This window comes from Gouania willdenowi, chromosome 11, assembly GCF_900634775.1.
Source record: "Gouania willdenowi chromosome 11, fGouWil2.1, whole genome shotgun sequence".
Taxonomy (NCBI): domain Eukaryota; kingdom Metazoa; phylum Chordata; class Actinopteri; order Blenniiformes; family Gobiesocidae; genus Gouania; species Gouania willdenowi.
The window spans coordinates 1,126,291-1,148,371 of record NC_041054.1 but is presented as its reverse complement, the minus strand read 5'-3'; the positions used below and the strand labels follow the sequence as shown (position 1 = coordinate 1,148,371).

The window sequence follows — 22,081 nt, the reverse complement described above, 5'->3', positions numbered from 1 at the left end:
GCTTCATCACCCAGTTTATAAACATACAGTATATACGGACGTTGTAAAGAAACTGGGACGATTCGTAAACATTCTTTAACTGGTCACTGTCGACCGTGACCACATCAAATAAAACACCGTAATTCACCGCTTCGGTAAATTACTAGGATGAATCGTAACTTTTGAGCTCTGACACAAACCCTCAACACTAACCACCTCCCCTGAATCCTCCTGTTGCCTTCACTGACTGTCAAAACTGTAGGAATTAAGGATATCTACAAAAAACACATCCAACAAACAGCAGAGCTGTTACAATACACACTTATTATGGTAACAGCTTACTTTGATCATAGTGTGCAGTAACATCACGGCTGTTTTTATGTTTTTTCTGTGTATTATATATAATGCTTATTATTTTATCTGCACTGTGTTGTAAGTTAGCGGGTCAGAAAATGGATGAATGTGTTGTAAGTTATAAACATCCAGTCTTTTAAAAGCTCTTCTTAAGGAGGTTTAAAATAAAAATAAATCATATTGTAGTGAAATATAAATATTTCTGTCAGAATGCTACAGGATGCAGATTAACGACATTTGTTAATCAAGGAAATCATTTTCAGAAAATAGTGTTGAATTAAAGCACCTGTACATTACATGACACATGAAACACAATGCTAACACCAGTGTAGCGAAATGACTTATTTACTTTGGAGCATGTTAATACCTAAAACACCTACTTCAGGTGAGACTTTTTTCTAATAGAAATGACAATTGTTGCTATGTTGTGTATGTAACATTTGTAGCTAAAACTATAGAACTTATTAAAACCTGACATAACACTTTCAGGTGGTGCTTTTTTGTTTTATATATATTATAAAACTGTAACAATAACATTTATTATAAATAATTGACATTTATGTCTCTTTGTTGGCCTGTTTATCGTGAGAAAGTGTGTGTAAACGTGAAATATTATCCCAAAACTTGCATGTGAGGATACATTCACTGTCATTTTGCAACTCTCGCTTCATTCTGTTTAAAATCTCTGTTAAAAAAAAATAAAACAGAATTTAAAAAACAATAATAATAACAATGTTGCCTGTTCTGTTTAAGGAAATACATTTTTTTTTAAATATGAACAACCTGAGCCCCTTCATTTGACAGGTTATATGTGAAGTAAAGTATCTGTGGTGCGTTCAGGAGCTGAGTGTCATCATCTCCCTCTGCTCCTCACTGGTCTCCTAAAGGAGCAAAACATGAAACACTCTGTATCATCACATTCATCCACTTTATTAGCCTTTCATTGTCATTTGATGTCAACATGGATGATGATGAACTCACTTTGTTTGGGTCTGATTCTCCAGGTGAGGAAGACGAAGTGTCAGAGGCTGAAAAACAAACAGAGTGGAGTGAGGAAGATGCTTTCACTGATCAGCCATGACATCAGGATCAATCAGAAAAACACACTGACCCTCATTTATCAACCGTTCGTACGTTCAGATCTGAGCGTACCACGTGGGTTGGACCAAATTCACGCACGCTTTGATATTAACCATTTCTGATGTGATCATACACTACGATCAGATCTCATGTCTGGTCTGACCTCATGTACCCAAACCTGAGTGGATTAGTGGAGCAGCACAGGAAAATCTGACTAACCTTGGATTTCCACTGGATGCGTATCTGCTCAGAAACTGGAACGTAATCTGTTGTACGTCAATTCCACCACCTACGGTTTTGCTGCTTATCTGTTGCAACAAGGACTCAGAAAATCTCGCTAATTCACGTGTAATATATATACTGTATATATGTCATTCTACCATGGATAAATGCAATATAATTTATATGTGACATACAATTTTAAAACTTGGCATCAACAAAAAGGTCTGGGACCTCCAGAGTCTGATTTGTGCCCACTAGAGCTGAAACGTACAATTTTTGGGGCGAAAAAAAATTCGGACAGGTTTTATTATCTTGAGTTCAAATATATTTTTCTTTACCTCAGCTGTGAGGATGATGATTTTCATCTCAAAACTGTTTATTTCCTTACAAACGTTTGTTTGACCTCAGTGGGCGGGGCCACTGAACCAGGACTATTTGAGGGCGTAACATGTTAATGACCATCAAATTCAGCCGCTGCATTTATCAACACCCGATCATTGGTGCGCTGTGATTGGTCAGATATGAATATTTCATAAGTTCCATGTTTGTTCTGTCATACGACACAATGTGACCTCAGATTTGCACCGTTTTCACACAGGGTTGATAAATGAGGTCCAATGTGAGCGACTCACTGTGAGAACCTGTAATCCCTGAGGGACAGCGAGCTGGAGACAAATAAAGACAAAGAGCATTAATAACTGCACTGAGAAGAGGATTCAAAGAAGGTTCAAGAAAAGTGTTTTAAAGTGAATAAAAAGAGCTTTTCATTTATTACCAGGAGAACATTTGATCCACGTCACAAATCCAACGACAGCCACAAGAACAAGAACAGCTACGATAACAACAGCAGCAACAACACCTACACAACAACAACATTTATTAGTAGTGATTCATAAAAACGTCTGAATCAGAAGTAAATAAAAAAAAATAACACTTTTCCTTGAGTGTTGGTATTATATTATGTTTCATTAAAGAGAGTTGGACAATAAACAAGGTTTAAATGCAGCGTGTTGGAAGTTTCAATGATGATTAAATCTGTCATTTTTCACACAAGCTTCACTCACTGCTTTGTTACAGTTACAATAAGTAATCAATTTGTAAATCTGTGTCTAACAACATGCATTGCCGCAGGTGACAACTGTTGCCACCTGCGGCCAGAGTATTTTTTGGGTCACTGTTTTTATCTTCTTTCTGTAAATAAAAGAGGTTTACATCGACATCTTTAACTTTTCCTGATTATTTAACGCAAATAAAAGCAGCACAAATTGTTATTTTGACTGAAAAATCTGTTAAATGATCTAAAAATCAGGCTGAATGTTTCACTCCAATAGAAAACAATGGGATGTTTACAGACAGTGGGGCCGTGTGACATCATCAATCACATGATTTCAAGATGGAGGAACACAGGCTGTAAAACTGTAAATTAATCCTATTTTTAAAAGTTAATAAAACAAATATGATGCAAAAGTAATGTATTTTGTTAGAAATAGATCTGCTAATAAGGACATTTCAAAGGTTTTAGGCCACATTTGTAAAAATAGTGGAGGATCTCTATAAGTTTACCATCAAATTATCATCTGAGTTTATAAAATCTTCACAAATATTCATTGAAATAATACATTCATAAATGTCACATGTTTAAATAAGTGAATTCAGCCTCAGCAACAAGTCCTGTAATTAGATTTCTATAACTTTAATCAACTACTGATAGTTACCAAGAGTAAATGAAGAGGAATCAGATGTTTGATAAATTTGACTGTTTTGATGTGATTGTGAGCAAAGATGGATCAGAACAATCCCACACATCATCATGAGTCTCTCACCTCCATCAGACTTTCTCCAGTTGCTTAAAATCACACTTTTGTCCAGAGTGACTGTGAGATCTTCCTCCACACCTTTAATCTGGAACACACAGTCGTACCTGCTCCAGTCTTCAGCTCTGATCAGAGAAATGTTCAGGTCAACGCTCATCTGGAAGCTCCCATCATGGTTGGGGAGCATCTCTTCGTGGTCCACGCCCTCCAACACCTCCTCCTCCTGGTCTTTCCTCCAGAACATCACAGCATAGCGGGGGTAGAAACCTGTAGCGTGGCAGGTGACTGGAGAGGAGGGAGTCCTCTGGAGGAGCTGGATGGAGGGAAGATCTGCAGAGGAACCACAAGGAGAACACAGTGAACTTTAATGATGAAGCATCTAAATGACAAACATAAATATTGAATCTAAATGATAAATCTAAAAGTCACAGGTGACAGTAAATATTTAGCTAATATGCAAATTCAACGAAAATACCAAAATAAAACATCTTAAAGAGTTTAAAGTGAAATCAGTTCAAATGTCAAAATGTGTTGTAGAGACACAGATCCAGGTGATTTACACTCACTGTGATCACACTTTTCATTCTAACAGATAAAGACAGTCACACTGTTGTGTTCATGTGTCTGCAGCAAAGGAAGCTCAGAGGAGTTTACCTGTTCTCATCATGAAGCTCCGCCCAGCGTTCACAATCTTCTTCAAATTCTCAGGACATTCCTGTGTGTAGAAGTATTTACAGTGTGACATCATAGCTTTGTCATTGTCCCAGTTGAGTTTAGTGATGAAAGCCTGTTGTTTAGCAGCGATCCATATCTGTTCCTTCAGATTCAGACTGAGGAAGTCTTCTCCATCATAACCATATTGATTATAACCATTAACCTCTCCAGTCTCATCGTCCCAGTCACAGCCGTGCATCTGCTGGTAAGTGTGAACACCTGAGAGACACAGAGAACATTAAACACATGTACAAGATTTGTCTCCAATTACATCTGATCTGATTGTAAATGTGTTTCTATTGATCATCTCTTTGATTCTTTACTAAATCCTTTCAGCACTGCAGGCTTTTATTCTGACATGGAGCCACTTTAAAGACTTTTAAAGGCTGAATGTGAACAAAGATGTGAAAGTAGGATCTAGTTTTAGGAGCAACACAAAGCACAGCTGCATTACTTTATGTGACCAACAGGAGGCGCAACTACATGTGACTGGAAACAGGGTTAGGGGCAAATATAAATGTAATCATGTAATTTAGAATTAATTATAATTATGGCGTAATTAAAATCGTAATTGTAATCAAAATAATCTGTTGCTGTTGTAATCGTAATTAAATTGTAATTCAAAAGAGTTAAAAACTAATGAAAGACAAGAAGAGATGAAAGTACAAAAAACTAAATCACCAGAAAACAATCTGTGGAACCATGTTACAGTTCTATGGCTTACACATACATAGTTATTAATTATTAAAATATGTTTCATATCAAGTTTTCTCACTACCTGTGAGTAAATCTTCACACCCATACAGGTGGTTATAGTTAGGATATAATAGAAATGTATATAAATAGGAACAATACAATGTGACAGTAACAATACTGTGAATGTAAATGATGAGTTTATAACTATTGATAATAACTAGTCTCTCACTGACACCTTTAACATCATCACATCCAACGTCCACAACAATGGAGCTTCTTTCAGCGTCCAATGACAATCTAGTGACTCCGAGGGACGACGGAGGAAGTGCTGACATCAGCATTTTTCCAGCTTTAGGAATGGTTCCTGCAGCATTCACTTAGTGATGCTCAGAGGTGAAAAGTAACCAAGTACCAATACTTTGTTACTGTACTTAAGTACTATTTTATGGTATCTGTGCTTTACTTCAGTATTTTTTTTTTTTTTTTTGGTGACTTCTTACTTTTTTAAACACATATCTGTACTTTCTACTCCTTACATTTTAAAAATGATCTCATTACTTTTAAGACGTTCCAAGATGACGTTATGACGTAAAAAGATGCAAAACTTTGGTAGTTTGAGCTTTTTTCTGTTAAACAGGTCCATTAGTTTTATAGTTTACATTTTCAAGTTTTTATAAATATTAAACTCAAAGCTGATCTGGGTTTAATTGAGCATTTGCATTTTTTTTCTTGACACATTTTATTTACAAATTGTATTTATAATGAGTTTTAAATTCTCCAGATGTTCAAAGAGAACAGATTTAACTTGTTTACATGAACCAGTTTTCTACAAGTTCATAAAAAATTAAAGATATGGAATTTATAAAAACCTTGTTTTATCATTGAAGGAATGTTTGTTTTACTTTTTACTAAAGTACATTTAGTAGCGACTACTTTTTTACTTTTACTCACGTAAGGGAGCAACTTCAATACTTTTACCAGAGTCATTATTTATTCAAGTATCTAAACTTTTACTTTAGTACTGAAGACGAGTACTTTTGTCACCTCTAGTGATGCTGTGCTTTCTATTCAGGGTTTGAAGGACACACTTTCAGTGTGTTTACAGCTACACAACAAGCATTAACACACACTGTCACACATCAGCATTAGAAAGAACAAGAGAACTTTAACTAACCTCCAGATTGGTTGAAACGCTGGTTTAAGTTTTCTAGGTGGGCTTTGAACCTCAGCTGATGCTTCCTTCCTCGAGCAGTTAGACCTTCTACGTAATCTTCACCTACAGCATCTTTAATCCAGTCCTTTTTAGGGACTGCTCTCCTGGTGTTACTGTCGTAGTGACCCATCTGAACATCATCAACATAACCAACAGCCACAAACTCTGGGAAGTTTGGTACGTCAGATGAAGATGTCTGAAAATATCTCAGAGTGTGCAACACTGTAAGAAAAGGTCAGAGTCATGAATTCAGACACTGACCAACAACATGAACGTATCCACACAATCACACACATCACAGTGATCTCTGCTGTTACAAACACTAACTCTACCACACATTTTAATATCTTTGTAAATGATTCAAAGACTAAAAAAACATTATTCCAGTATTTAAAAAATATCGTTGTTGTTTTTTGGTTTTTAAAGTCAAATAAATTCAGTTAACATTGCTTTAACTAAACACTGTTTGTTTTAGATGCTCAGACTAACTTTATATGATGTTTTTTTCATTAACAAATGTTAAAATTTAATCAAACTCAGCAAAATGTGACAGACTTTATAAAATGTGTGTGACAGTTTTCTCATGACTGTTGTGAGTCATTAAAATGTAATTCTAACAATGCAGGAAGCTGATTGGCTTCATTTGGCGTCAATATCAAAGAGGACAGCGTCACCTAGTCACATGTCTACTAAAAACTTTATTAATTATTGGAGGAGAGAATTAATAAACTGGGCGACCCAGCTGGGGGTGATCAGACCCCAGCCTGTGTCCAAGTGGCGCACCACGGATCCCCCCTATGGATCCACAGCCACCTGGAGGCCTTTTCTGTGGCCTCAAGGATGTTCTTGGTGGCTTTTCTCAACTGCTGTCCTCTAATGTCTAGGAGTTTGAACACTCGCTGTTGTGAGTGACCTGCAAAACCCCTGCACCCGATTTCGATTGATTCACAGCGAGCTCTCCATCCATTGCTCCGACACTCTGTGGTGAGCTCACAGTATTTGGCCCTCTTTCGCTCATTGGCTTCGTCAATCCGGTCCTCCCAGGGGACCGTCAGCTCCAGTAGCACCACTTGCTTGGTTGAATCAGATGTTAACACCATGTCGGGGCGGAGTGAAGGGGGGACGATATTTGCTGGGAACTTGAGTTTCGTTCCTAGGTCAACTTGGAGCTGCCAGTCACGAGCGGTGGTGAGGAGCCCTCCTGCGGAGCTCGGCTGCTGGTTTGCCTTCTGTCCTGCTCTAATTAAGGTGATTGATTGCTTAGGGGTGACCTGGGACTTGCTATATTGTATCGCTACGCAGATGGAATCAGCCAGGGATTTTAAAACTTGGTCATGGTGCCAGCGATACCGTCCCTCCCTTAGAGCCTTTGGGCAACAGCTCAAACTGTGCTCCAAGGTGCCCCTCCTCTGGCACAGTTTGCACTCCGGAGTGTCAGCTAGGCCCCAGGTGTGCAGATTGGCCAGGCTTGGGAGGATGTCGTATACAGACTGAATGAGGAATTTTATTCGCAGAGGTTCAGCTCTCCAGGGCTCTACCCAGGTGAGTTTGCGAGCTTCTGCATGTTCCCACCTTGTCCACGCCCCTTGCTTGGACATACTGACCATTTTGCTGTGCCGTTCTTCCTCGAGCTCTGCACGGATCTCGTCTTGGACTAATTGGCGCTTCTCCTTGCCGCGAGCCCTGTCGTAGCGTGGCCTAGGAAAACTACCAAGGCCTGCCCTCCCCATTGCCACAGTACCCACCAAGGTCTTGTGCCTCAGCCGTGTCTCCGCTCTGCTTATGGCTTCTTGTGCCTGCCACTTCCTCCCGGTCTTAACAACAATTCCTGCAGAGGCAACCTTAACATCTGCAGAGTCCCTATACATCATTACCTCTCTAGAGCGGGCAACTTTGAATTCTTCTGAAAGTCCACTGAGAGGGAGGTGGAGCTTGGTGGATTGGCCATAAAAGGCAATGCTGCTCAAGGACCGAGGAAGCCCCAGCCATTTCCTCAAAAACTTGCTGGTGGTCTTCTCTAGTACCTCTACCGTTGTCATTGGTACCTCGTAGATTAACAGAGGCCAGAGTATTCTAGGTAGAACTCCGTGCTGGTACATCTAGGCCTTAAACTTTCCTGGGAGACCAGATTTATCGATGGCTGTGAGCCAAGAAGTCAGGTTGCTCTTTGTCTGCTGCAAAGCCGCTGCATCCTTCAGAGATCTGTCAAAGATTTTGCCCAGGCTCTTGACAGGTCTTTCGGTCACCGTTGGAATCTTTGTCCCTCCAACTGAAAAGCTGAAATGGTCGGCCACTTTACCTTTTTTCAAGACTAGAGACCTGGACTTAGCTGGCTTGAAGCTCATTTTTACCCATGTGATGAGCCGTTCAAGCCCCTAAAGGAGCCACCTGCACCCAGGCACAGAAGTGGTCATCACTGTCAAGTCATATTTAGTTCGAATATTTGAAATAAAAATATGAATCAAATTTTTAATTAAACTTTTCTTTTTCTAAAAATTTAATACATTTTAAAACCAGAAGTAATCAAGTCTATATTTACTCTCATTTTTTAATTATTATTTCAGTAAAGAGAAAGCCATAAATAGTTTATTGTCAGTTCATGTGGTTGAATGATGTTCAGTGACGCACTGTGTTGTAGTTTGATCATAAAAATGAAAGTTTTTTTTTTTTTTTTAATTATTATTAATAAAGAGACACTGACTCTTTAAACAACTAAATGTCAAACTAAATAGAGAAAAAAATAATTCTGCTCCAGATATAAACTTTCACATTAAAAAAAAACCCAATTTCATTGTTTTAAAATTTGTATCGATTCATAAAAACGTCTAAATCCAAAAGTAAATATTAAATTCTATTTTTTTTCTTGAATCTTGGTATTTCAGTGTTTCTTAGTTTGCATTAAACTGTTCAGTTTTTTATTAAACTGAATTTTATTCACAGTGAATGTGGTTGAATGACGTCACATGCCACACCCCTTTTGTTGCGCAGGTAAAAATGAAAAAGTTAAACTGAAAGTTTTCGTTGCGGACTCGTTAAACGTGTTTAAAAGTCGTTAAAAACACATATAAAGTGAGTAAAAAGAGCAGATGATAGTGTTGTAGGTGTAAAGTTGTCCCAGTGTTAATAAGTGAGTCTAACTCCAGGCTGTAAAGTGAAAGTCAAACAAAGCTTTCCATTCCTCCTCACATAAAGACAGTAAAGTGTAAAATGATGTGGACTGACCTGCTGTCACACCGGGTGTTGAGAGGAGAAACACAAAGATGAAGGTGTTCATGGTGGAGGTGAGCACGAGCACCTTTCACTTCTGTCCTGTGGATCAACACTGAGAGAAGTCACGTGACCATCGGCCTCCTGCTCAGCCAATAGGATTTCTTCCCTCACTGTTACTGGGTAGAAGTCACACACTCTGGTTCTCCATCAGATATTATTAAAAAAATAACTGCTTTAACATGATGTTGTTTTGATCACTTTGTAAAAATAAAGTTAAATATTATAAATAATTTAGGAAAAATGAATAAATTCATTTGTTTAAATATGTTTAAACTGACTTTCATTCAGCAGTTTTTAATGAATCTTTGGAAATATTTTTTCAAGTTGTCACTTTTCAGACTTAAAAATTAAAAACACCCAAAAAAAAATCTGGATTTTTTTTAAATTATTATTCATTATTTATTTTAACGTAGTTTAATTTTATTAATTTATAAACACTCTTCCTTCCTTCAGCATCATCAACCAATCAGTTTCAGCTGCTGATTGTTAGGACTCACCTGCCTCAACCAATCAGAGCTTCTCTCACTCTCACGTGCAGAGATGACCAATCAATCACGTGCTTTGTCTGATCAATGGGCCACATTTTTAGAATTCATGTATTTATCTAGAATAATGAACAATCTGAGCGTTAACAAACAAAAGCTCAAAGGATTTAGTTTTGTATATTTTTCTATAATTTTAGTATTTTGTGTTGTTTTCAGTGTTTCTGTTTTGTGTATTTCTATGGTTGTTTTGTGGTTTTTAAGTCATTTTATGTTTCTGTTACTGTTTTGAAAAATGAAACAATGTAAACATTGTCTGAAAAAGTTATTGTGATTATTCTTCTTCAAAACTAAAAAAAAAATAAACATATGTAATCACATGTATTATATCAACAGTGATAAAGTAATAATAAATAAAGCCTCACGGGGCTTGTCCCACAGTTTGAGAACCACTTTTCCAGAGAATAATTAACGTGAAAGTGATAAAAAAGCACAAAGCTGTGTTAATGTTTGAATACAAAATGTTTTCTGAGGTAAATTATCTCTATGAGTCTCTGTAAGTAAACAGTCAGTTTCATTGTTGTTAACAGTTTATTGTTAAAATAAACATAACAAGAATAAAAAAAACAACCTTCTGTAAGTTTCAGAAAGCCTTTATAACATAACCAGGCTTGGGAAGTAATGGACTACAAGTAACGGTGTTACGTAATCTGGATACAAAAGTAATGTAACTGTAATCTATTACAGTATATTTAAAAACATGTAATCAGATTACCAGTATTTTTGATGAAAATGGGGATTACTTGGTGGGATTACATTTTAAAAGAAAGAAGAATATACACCGTGCAGCAGATACACACAGTGCGACCCTTCACCATAACAAATGAACACGTGAAACCAACGCGCTGCCTGTGGCTGTTTATCATCATGAACCTGGAGCTTTCACTGCATGAAAACTTCAACGTCATTTTTCACTTAAATCCTTAAAAATTAAACACTATCACAGTACAATGTGAATGATGACTGCCTGCTGCTAACATGTTGTCATCATCCAGTGATTACGTCCAATCTGAAGAAACCTCTACAGGTAAAATTTGCTGAAATACAGTGAGTTAAAGTGCAGCTTTGTTAGTTTGCTAACCTGTCAGTACTTCCACCTACTACTAAAACAGGACTACGTAACTAGTATCTGTAGGGATTGGACTGTAGGTGCTGAAATTCAATATCGTAATTCACCGCTTCGGTAAATTACTAGGATGAATCGTAACTTTTGAGCTCTGACACAAACCCTCAACACTAACCACCTCCCCTGAATCCTCCTGTTGCCTTCACTGACTGTCAAAACTGTAGGAATTAAGGATATCTACAAAAAACACATCCAACAAAAAGCAGAACTGTTACAATACACACTTATTATGGTAACAGCTTACTTTGATCATAGTGTGCAGTAACATCACGGCTGTTTTTATGTTTTTTCTGTGTATTATATATAATGCTTATTATTTTATCTGCACTGTGTTGTAAGTTAGCGGGTCAGAAAATTGATGAATGTGTTGTAAGTTATAAACATCCAGTCTTTTAAAAGCTCTTCTTAAGGAGGTTTAAAATAAAAAGAAATCATGTTTTAGTGAAATATAAATATTTCTGTCAGAATGCTACAGGATGCAGATTAACTGTTAATCAAGGAAATCATTTTCAGAAAACAGTGTTTGGCACACGTTGAATTAAAGCACCTGTACATTACATGACACATGAAACACAATGCTAACACCAGTGTAGGGAAATGACTTATTTACTTTGGAGCATGTTAATACCTAAAACACCTACTTCAGGTGAGACTTTTTTCTAATAGAAATGACAATTGTTGCTATGTTGTGTATGTAACATTTGTAGCTAAAACTATAGAACTTATTAAAACCTGACATAACACTTTCAGGTGGTGCTTTTTTGTTTTATATATATTACAAAACTGTAACAATAACATTTATTATAAATTGACATTTGTCTCTTTGTTCGCCTGTTTATCGTGAGAAATAAGTGAGTAATATTATCCCAAAACTTGCATGTGAGGATACATTCACTGTCATATTGCAACTCCCGCTTCATTCTGTTTAAAATCTCTGTTAAAAAAAAAAAAAAACAGAATTTAAAAAAGAATAATAACAATGTTGCCTGTTCTGTTTAAGGAAATACATCTTTTTTTAAATATGAACAACCTGAGCCCCTTCATTTGACAGGTTATATGTGAAGTAAAGTATCTGTGGTGTGTTCAGGAGATGAGTGTCCTCATCTCCCTCTGCTCCTCACTGGTCTCCTAAAGGAGCAAAACATGAAACACTCTGTATCATCACATTCATCCACTTTATTAGCCTTTCATTGTCATTTGATGTCAACATGGATGATGATGAACTCACTTTGTTTGGGTCTGATTCTCCAGGTGAGGAAGACGAAGTGTCAGAGGCTGAAAAACAAACAGAGTGGAGTGAGGAAGATGCTTTCACTGATCAGCCATGACATCAGGATCAATCAGAAAAACACACTGACCCTCATTTATCAACCGTTCGTACGTTCAGATCTGAGCGTACCACGTGGGTTGGACCAAATTCACGCACGCTTTTATATTAACCATTTCTGATGTGATCATACACTACGATCAGATCTCATGTCTGGTCTGATCTCATGTACCCAAACCTGAGTGGATTAGTGGAGCAGCACCTTGGATTTCCACTGGATGCGTATCTGCAGCGTAATCTGTTGTACGTCAATTCCACCACCTACGGTTTTGCTGCTTATCTGTTGCAACAAGGACTCAGAAAATCTCGCGAATTCACATGTAATCGTGCAATATATATACTGTATATATGTGATTCAACCATGGATAAATGCAATATAATTTATACGTGACATACCATTTTAAAAGTGCCCAACCATAATATCAACAGAAATGTCTGGTTGATACCATCATTTCTGAGATGATTTTCATCTCAAACGTTTATTTCCTTACAAACGTTTGTTTGACCTCAGTGGGCGGGGCCACTGAACCAGGACTATTTGAGGGCGTAACATGTTAATAATGATCAAATTCAGCCGCTGCATTTATCAACACCCGATCATTGGTGCGCTGTGATTGGTCAGATATGAATGTTTCATAAGTTCCATGTTTGTTCTGTCGTACGACACAATGTGACCTCAGATTTGCACCGTTTTCACACAGGGATGATAAATGAGGTCCAATGTGAGCGACTCACTGTGAGAACCTGTAAACCCTGAGGGACAGCGAGCTGGAGACAAATAAAGACAAAGAGCATTAATAACTGCACTGAGAAGAGGATTCAAAGAAGGTTCAAGAAAAGTGTTTTAAAGTGAATAAAAAGAGCTTTTCATTTATTACCAGGACGACATTTCTTCCACAGCACAAATCCAACGAGAGCCACAAGAACAAGAACAGGTACGACAACAGCAGCAACAACACCTACACAACAACATTTATTAGTAGTGATTCATAAAAACGTCTGAATCAGAAGTAAATAAAAAAAAAAAAAAACACTTTTCCTTGAGTGTTGGTATTATATTATGTTTAAAAGTGTTCATTAAAGAGAGTTGGACAATAAACAAGGTTTAAATGCAGCGTGTTGGAAGTTTCAATGATGATTAAATCTGTTATTTTTAACACAAGCTTCACTCACTGCTTTGTTACAGTTACAATAAGTAATCAATTTGTAAATCTGTGTCTAACAACATGCATTGCCGTAAGTGACAACTGTTGCCACCTGCGGCCATAGAGTATTTTTTGGGTCACTGTTTTTATCCTCTTTCTGTAAATAAAAGAGGTTTACATCGACATCTTTAACTTTTCCTGATTATTTAAAGCAAATAAAAGCAGCACAAATTGTTATTTTGACTGAAAAATCTGTTAAATAATCTAAAAATCAGGCTGAATGTTTCACTCCAATAGAAAACAATGGGATGTTTACAGACAGTGGGGCCGTGTGACATCATCAATCACATGATTTCAAGATGGAGGAACACAGGCTGTAAAACTGTAAAGTAGTCCAATTTTTAAAAGTTAATCAAACAAATATGATGCAAAAGTAATGTATTTTGTTAGAAATAGATCTGCTAATAAGGACATTTCAAAGGTTTTAGGACACATTTGTAAAATAGTGGAGGATCTCTATAAGTTTACCATCAAATTACCATCTGAGTTTATAAAATCTTCACAAATATTCATTGAAATAAATCTATTCATAAATGTCACATGTTTAAATAACTAAATTCAGCCTCAGCAACAAGTCCTGTAATTAGATTTCTATAACTTTAATCAACTACTGATAGTTACCAAGAGTAAATGAAGAGGAATCAGATGTTTGATAAATTTGACTGTTTTGATGTGATTGTGAGCAAAGATGGATCAGAACAATCCCACACATCATCATGAGTCTCTCACCTCCATCAGACTTTCTCCAGTTGCTTAAAATCACACTTTTGTCCAGAGTGACTGTGAGATCTTCCTCCACACCTTTAATCTGGAACACACAGTCGTACCTGCTCCAGTCTTCAGCTCTGATCAGAGAAATGTTCAGGTCAACGCTCATCTGGAAGCTCCCATCATGGTTGGGGAGCATCTCTCCGTGGTCCACGCCCTCCAACACCTTCTCCTCCTGGTCTTTCCTCCAGAACATCTCAGCATAGCGGGGGTAGAAACCTGTAGCGTGGCAGGTGACTGGAGAGGAGGGAGTCCTCTGGAGGAGCTGGATGGAGGGAAGATCTGCAGAGGAACCACAAGTAGCAACACAGTGAACTTTAATGATGAAGAATCTAAATGATGAATTAAAATATTAAATCTAATTGACAAATATAAATATTGAATCTAAATGTCAGTGAAATGTTAAATGTAATAGTTAAATATTTAATCTAAATGTTAAAATTAAATCTAAATGTTAAAACTAAATCTAAATGATAAATCTAATTGTCACAGGTGAAACTAAATGTTTAGCTAATATGCAAATTCAACGAAAATACCAAAATAAAAGAGCTTAAAGTGAAATCAGTGAAATATGTGAGAAAGAGAGAAATAAACATCTTAAGTCAAAATGTGTTGTAGAGACACAGATCCAGGTGATTTACACTCACTGTGATCACACTTTTCATTCTAACAGATAAAGACAGAGTCACACTGTTGTGTTCATGTGTCTGCAGCAAAGGAAGCTCAGAGGAGTTTACCTGTTCTCATCAGGAAGCTCCGCCCAACGTTCACAATCTTCTTCAAATTCTCAGGACATTCCTGGGTGTAGTAGTATTTACAGTGTGACATCATAGCTTTGTTATTGTCCCAGTTGAGTTTAGAGATGAAAGCCTGTTGTTTAGCAGCGATCCATATCTGTTCCTTCAGATTCAGACTGATGAAGTCTTCTCCATCATAACCATACAGACAATAACCATTAACCTCTCCAGTCTCATCGTCCCAGTCACAGCCGTGCATCTGCTGGTAAGTGTGAACACCTGAGAGACACAGAGAACATTAAACACATGTACAAGATTTGTCTCCAATTACATCTGATCTGATTGTAAATGTGTTTCTATTGATCATCTCTTTGATTCTTTACTAAATCCTTTCAGCACTGCAGGCTTTTATTCTGACATGGAGCCACTTTAAAGACTTTTAAAGGCTGAATGTGAACAAAGACGTGAAAGTAGGATCTAGTTTTAGAAGCAACACAAAGCACAGCTGCATTACTTTATGTGACCAACAGGAGGCGCAACTACATGTGACTGGAAACAGGGTTGGGGCAAATATAAATGTAATCATGTAATTTATAATTAATTATAATTATGGCGTAATTAAAATCATAATTGTAATCAAAATAATCTGTTGCTGTTGTAATCGTAATTAAATTGTAATTCAAAAGAGTTAAAAACTAATCAAAGACCAGAAGAGATGAAAGTACAAAAAACTAAATCACCAGAAAACAATCTGTGGAACCATGTTACAGTTCTATGGCTTACACATACATAGTTATTAATTATTAAAATATGTTCATATCAAGTTTTCTCACGACCTGTGAGTAAATCTTCACACCCATACAGGTGGTTATAGTTAGGATATAATAGAAATGTATATAAATAGGAACAATACAATGTGACAGTAACAATACTGTGAATGTAAATGATGAGTTTATAACTATTGATAATAACTAGTCTCTCACTGACACCTTTTACATCATCACATCCAACGTCCACAACAATGGAGCTTCTTTCAGCGTCCAATGACAATCTAGTGACTTTGAGGGACGACAGAGGAAGTGCTGACGTCAGCATTTTTCCAGCTTTAGGAATGGTTCCTGCAGCATTCACTTAGTGATGCTCAGAGGTGACAAATAACCAAGTACCAATACTTTGTTACTGTACTTAAGTACTATTTTATGGTATCTGTACTTTAGTGAGTACTTTTTTTTTTTGGTGACTTCTTGCTTTTTTAAATACATATCTGTACTTTCTACTCCTTACATTTTAAAAATGATCTCATTACTTTTAAGACGTTCCAAGATGACGTTATGACGTAAAAAGATGCAAAACTTTGGTAGTTGGAGCTTTTTTCTGTTAAACAGGTCCATTAATATTATATTATACATTTTCAAGTTTTTATGAATATTAAACTCAAAGCTGATCTGGGTTTAATTGAGCATTTGTATTTTTTTTCTTGACACATTTTATTTACAAATTGTATTTATAATGAGTTTTAAATTCTCCAGATGTTCAAAGAGAACAGATTTAACTTGTTTACATGAACCAGTTTTCTACAAGTTCATAAAAAATTAAAGATATGGAATTTATAAAAACCTTGTTTTATCATTGAAGGAATGTTTGTTTTACTTTTTACTAAAGTACATTTAGTAGCGACTACTTTTTTACTTTTACTCAAGTAAGGGAGCAACTTCAATACTTTTACCAGAGTCATTATTTATTCAAGTATCTAAACTTTTACTTTAGTACTGAAGACGAGTACTTTTTCCACCTCCAGTGATGCTGTGCTTTCTATTCAGGGTTTGAAGGACACACTTTCAGTGTGTTTACAGCTACACAACAAGCATTAACACACACTGTCACACATCAGCATTAGAAAGAACAAGAGAACTTTAACTAACCTCCAGATTGGTTGAAACGCTGCTTTAAGTTTTCTAGGTGGGCTTTGAACCTCAGCTGATGCTTCCCTCCTCGAGCAGTTAGACTTTCTATGTAATCTTCACCTAATGCATCTTTAACCCAGTCTTGTTTAAGGACTGCTCTCCTGGTGTTACTGTCGTAGTGACCGATCACAAAACCATCAACATAAGCAACAGCCACAAACTCTGGGAAGTTTGGTACGTCAGATGAAGATGTCTGAAAATATCTCACGGTGTGCAACACTGTAAGAAAAGGTCAGAGTCATGAATTCAGACACTGAACAACAACATGAACGTATCCACACAATCACACACATCACAATGATCTCTGCTGTTACAAACACTAACTCTACCACACATTTTAATATCTTTGAAAATGATTCAAAGACTAAAAAAACATTATTCCATTATTTAAAAATATTGTTGTTTTTTGGTTTTTAAAGTCAAATAAATTCAGTTAACATTGCTTTAACTAAACACTGTTTGTTTTAGATGCTCAGACTAACTTTATATGAAATAAAGGAAGTTTTTAGTATTTCTAAACCAGAGTTTTATGATGTTTTTTTCATTAACAAATGTTAAAATTTAATCAAACTCAGCAAAATGTGACAGACTTTATAAAATGTGTGTGACAGTTTTCTCATGACTGTTGTGAGTCATTAAAATGTAATTCTAACAATGCAGGAAGCTGATTGGCTTCATTTGGCGTCAATATCAAAGAGGACAGCGTCACCTAGTCACATGTCTACTAAAAACTTTATTAATTATTGGAGGAGAGAATTAATAAACTGGGCGACCCAGCCGGGGGTGATCAGACCCCAGCCTGTGTCCAAGTGGTGCACCACGGATCCCCCCTACGGATCCACAGCCACCTGGAGGCCTTTTCTGTGGCCTCAAGGATGTTCTTGGTGGCTTTTCTCAACTGCTGTCCTCTAATGTCTAGGAGTTTGAACACTCGCTGTTGTGAGTGACCTGCAAAACCCCTGCACCCGATTTTGATTGATTCACAGCGGGCTCTCCAGCCATTGCTCCGACACTCTGTGGTGAGCTCACAGTATTTGGCCCTCTTTCGCTCATTGGCTTCGTCAATCCGGTCCTCCCAGGGGACCGTCAGCTCCAGTAGCACCACTTGCTTGGTTGAATCAGATGTTAACACCATGTCGGGGCGGAGTGAAGTGGGGGCGATATTTGCTGGGAACTTGAGTTTCGTTCCTAGGTCAACTTGGAGCTGCCAGTCACGAGCGGTGGTGAGGAGCCCTCCTGCGGACCTCGGCTGCTGGTTTGCTTTCTGTCCTGCTCTAATGAAGGTGATTGATTGCTTAGGGGTGACCTGGGACTTGCTATATTGTATCGCTACGCAGATGGAATCAGCCAGGGATTTTAAAACTTGGTCATGGTGCCAGCAATACCGTCCCTCCCCTAGAGCCTTTGGGCAACAGCTCAAGATGTGCTCCAAGGTGCCCCTCCTCTGGCACAGTTTGCACTCCGGAGTGTCAGCTAGGCCCCAGGTGTGCAGATTGGCCAGGCTTGGGAGGATGTCGTATACAGACTGAATGAGGAATTTTATTCGCAGAGGTTCAGCTCTCCAGAGCTCTGCCCAGGTGAGTTTGCGAGCTTCTGCATGTTCCCACCTTGTCCACGCCCCTTGCTTGGACATACTGACCATTTTGCTGTGCCGTTCTTCCTCGAGCTCTGCACGGATCTCGTCTTGGACTAATTGGCGCTTCTCCTTGCCGCGAGCCCTGTCGTAGCGTGGCCTAGGAAAACTACCAAAGCCTGCCTCAGCCGTGTCTCCGCTCTGCTTATGGCTTCTTGTGCCTGCCACTTCCTCCCGGTCTTAACAACAATTCCTGCAGAGGCAACCTTAACATCTGCAGAGTCCCTGTACATCATTACCTCTCTAGAGCGGGCAACTTTGAATTCTTCTGAGAGTCCACTGAGAGGGAGGTGGAGCTTGGTGGATTGGCCATAAAAGGCAATGCTGCTCAAGGACCGAGGAAGCCCCAGCCATTTCCTCAAAAACTTGCTGGTGGTCTTCTCTAGTACCTCTACCGTTGTCATTGGTACCTCGTAGATTAACAGAGGCCAGAGTATTCTAGGTAGAACTCCGTGCTGGTACATCCAGGCCTTAAACTTTCCTGGGAGACCAGATTTATCGATGGCTGTGAGCCAAGAAGTCAGGTCGCTCTTTGTCTGCTGCAAAGCCGCTGCATCCTTCAGAGAGCTGTCAAAGATTTTGCCCAGGCTCTTGACAGGTCTTTCGGTCACCGTTGGAATCTTTGTCCCTCCAACTGAAAAGCTGAAATGGTCGGCCACTTTACCTCTTTTCAAGACTAGAGACCTGAACTTATCTGGCTTGAAGCTCATTCTTGCCCATGTGATGAGCCGTTCAAGCCCCTAAAGGAGCCACCTGCACCCAGGCACAGAAGTGGTCATCACTGTCAAGTCATATTAAGTTTGAATATTTGAAATAAAAATATGAATCAAATTTTTAATTAAACTTTTCTTTTTCTAAAAATTTAATACATTTTAAAACCAGAAGTAATCAAGTCTATATCTACTCTCATTTTTTAATTATTATTTCAGTAAAGAGAAAGTGATAAATACAGTTTATTGTCAGTTCATGTGGTTGAATGATGTTCAGTGACGCACTGTGTTGTAGTTTGATCATAAAAATGAAAGTTTTTTTTTTTTTTTAATTATTATTAATAAAGAGACACTGACTCTTTAAACAACTAAATGTCAAACTAAATACAGAAAAAAGTAATTCTGCTCCAGATATAAATTTTCACATTAAAAAAAAACCTAATTTCTTTGTTTTAAAATTTGTATCGATTCATAAAAACGTCTAAATCCAAAAGTAAATATTAAATTCTATTTTTTCTTGACTCTTGGTATTTCAGTGTTTCTTAGTTTGCATTAAACTGTTTATTCACAGTGAATGTGGCTGAATGACGTCACATGACACACCCCTTTTGTTGCGCAGGTAAAAATGAAAAAGTTAAACCGAAAGTTTTCGTTGCGGACTCGTTAAACGTGTTTAAAAGTCGTTAAAAACACATATAAAGTGAGTAAAAAGAGCAGATGATAGTGTTGTAGGTGTAAAGTTGTCCCAGTGTTAATAAGTGAGTCTAACTCCAGGCTGTAAAGTGAAAGTCAAACAAAGCTTTCCATTCCTCCTCACATAAAGACAGTAAAGTGTAAAATGATGTGGACTGACCTGCTGTCACACCGGGTGTTGAGAGGAGAAACACAAAGATGAAGGTGTTCATGGTGGAGGTGAGCACGAGCACCTTTCACTTCTGTCCTGTGGATCAACACTGAGAGAAGTCACGTGACCATCGGCCTCCTGCTCAGCCAATGGGATTTCTTCCCTCACTGTTACTGGGTAGAAGTCACACTCAGGTTCTGCAGCAGATATTATTAAAAAAATAACTGCTTTAACATGATGTTGTTTTGATCACTTTGTAAAAATAAAGTTAAATATTACAATGTAGGAAAAATTAATTAATTATTTCACGTGTTATATGTTTAAACTGACTTTCATTCAGCAGTTTTTAACAAATTTTTGGAAATATTTTTTTAAAGTTGTCACTTTTCGTACTTAAAAATTAAAAACACCCAAAAAAAATATATTTTTTTTAAATTATTACTCATTATTTATTTTAACTTAGTATAATTTTATTGATTTATAAACTCTTCCTTCCTTCAGCATCATCAACCAATCAGTTTCAGCTGCTGATTGTTAGGACTCACCTGCCTCAACCAATCAGAGCTTCTTTCACTCTCACGTGCAGAGATGACCAATCAATCACGTGCTTTGTCTGATCAATGGGCCACATTTTTAGAATTCATGTTTTTATTTAGAATAATGATCAATCTGAGCGTTAACAAACAAAAGCACAAAAGATTTAGTTTTGTATATATTTCTATCATTTTAGTATTTTGTGTTGTTTTCAGTGTTTCTGTTTTGTGTATTTCTATGGTTGTTTTGTGGTTTTTAAGTAATTTTGTGTTTCTGTTGCTGTTTTGTGGGTTTTTGAAGAATGAAACAATGTAAACATTGTCTGAAAAAGTTATTGTGATTATTCTTCTTCAAAACTAAAAAAAAATAAACATATGTAATCACATGTATTATATCAACAGTGATAAAGTAATAATGAATAAAGCCTCACGGGCCGCGTCCCACAGTTTGAGAACCACTTTTCCTGAGAATAATTAACGTTAAAGTGATAAAAAGCACAAAGCTGTGTTAATGTTTGAATACAAAGTGTTTTCTGAGGTAAATTATCTCTATGAGTCTCTGTAAGTAAACAGTCAGTTTCATTGTTAACAGTTTATTGTTAAAAGAAACATAACAAGAATAAAAAAAACAACCTTCTGTAAGTTTCAGAAAGCCTTTATAACATAACCAGGCTTGGGAAGAAACGGATTACAAGTAACGGTGTTACGTAATCTGGATACAAAAGTAATGTAACTGTAATCCATTACAGTATATTTAAAAAACATGTAATCAGATTACCGGTAATTTTGATAAAAATGGGGATTACTTGGTGGGATTACATTTTAAAAGAAAGCAGAATATACACCGTGCAGCAGATACACACAGTGCGACACTTCACCATAACAAATGAACACGTGAAACCAACGCGCTGCCTGTGGCTGTTTATCATCATGAACCTGGAGCTTTCACTGCATGAAAACTTCAACGTCATTTTTCACTTAAATCCTTAAAAATTAAACACTATCACAGTACAATGTGAATGATGACTGCCTGCTGCTAACATGTTGTCATCATCCAGTGATTACGTCCAATCTGAAGAAACCTCTACAGGTAAAATTTGCTGAAACACAGAAATACAGTGAGATAAAGTGCAGCTTTGTTAGTTTGCTAACCTGTCAGTACTTCCACTTACTACTAAAACAGAACTACGTAACTAGTATCTGTAGGGATTAGACTGTAGGTGCTGAAATTATTCCATAAAAAGCTTCATCACCCAGTTTATAAACATACAGTATATACGGACGTTGTAAAGAAACTGGGACGATTCGTAAACATTCATTAACTGGTCACTGTCGACCGTGACCACATCA

The 22,081-nt window shown here is 37.3% G+C and overlaps 3 protein-coding genes across 4 annotated transcripts in view; all 3 read right to left on the bottom strand.

Moving 5' to 3' along the window:
* Positions 1-1,094: 1,094 nt before the first annotated feature.
* On the bottom strand, positions 1,095-9,423 carry LOC114471804 (major histocompatibility complex class I-related gene protein-like). 2 transcript variants are annotated; one of them, XM_028460731.1, is made up of 8 exons: positions 9,295-9,423; positions 6,034-6,294; positions 4,104-4,382; positions 3,459-3,779; positions 2,411-2,494; positions 2,268-2,300; positions 1,315-1,361; positions 1,095-1,214 (listed from the first exon to the last, which is right to left on the bottom strand). In XM_028460731.1, exons 1-8 carry the CDS (start codon positions 9,344-9,346, stop codon positions 1,170-1,172), a joined length of 1,122 nt encoding a protein of 373 aa, XP_028316532.1. In that variant the 5' UTR covers positions 9,347-9,423; the 3' UTR covers positions 1,095-1,169. The 2 variants fall into 2 exon arrangements, with proteins under 2 accessions (XP_028316532.1, XP_028316533.1); XM_028460732.1 differs by lacking the exons at positions 2,268-2,300; positions 2,411-2,494.
* A 2,604-nt stretch (positions 9,424-12,027) lies between these two features.
* The window catches only part of LOC114471795 (major histocompatibility complex class I-related gene protein-like), a 24,409-nt gene continuing 14,355 nt past the window's right edge, over positions 12,028-22,081 (bottom strand). The window contains exons 7-9 of the mRNA XM_028460714.1: positions 13,073-13,105; positions 12,239-12,285; positions 12,028-12,138 (exon numbers count right to left, since the gene is read on the bottom strand). Coding sequence (XP_028316515.1) covers positions 12,094-12,138; positions 12,239-12,285; positions 13,073-13,105 — 125 coding nt within the window. The 3' untranslated portion in view covers positions 12,028-12,093. The remainder of the gene's footprint in view (positions 12,139-12,238; positions 12,286-13,072; positions 13,106-22,081) is intronic.
* LOC114471811 (major histocompatibility complex class I-related gene protein-like) lies at positions 14,108-20,336 on the bottom strand. Its single transcript, XM_028460743.1, has 4 exons — positions 20,208-20,336; positions 16,970-17,230; positions 15,048-15,326; positions 14,108-14,592 (listed from the first exon to the last, which is right to left on the bottom strand). The coding sequence occupies exons 1-4, from the start codon at positions 20,257-20,259 to the stop codon at positions 14,150-14,152; spliced, it is 1,035 nt and encodes a 344-aa protein (XP_028316544.1). The 5' UTR covers positions 20,260-20,336; the 3' UTR covers positions 14,108-14,149.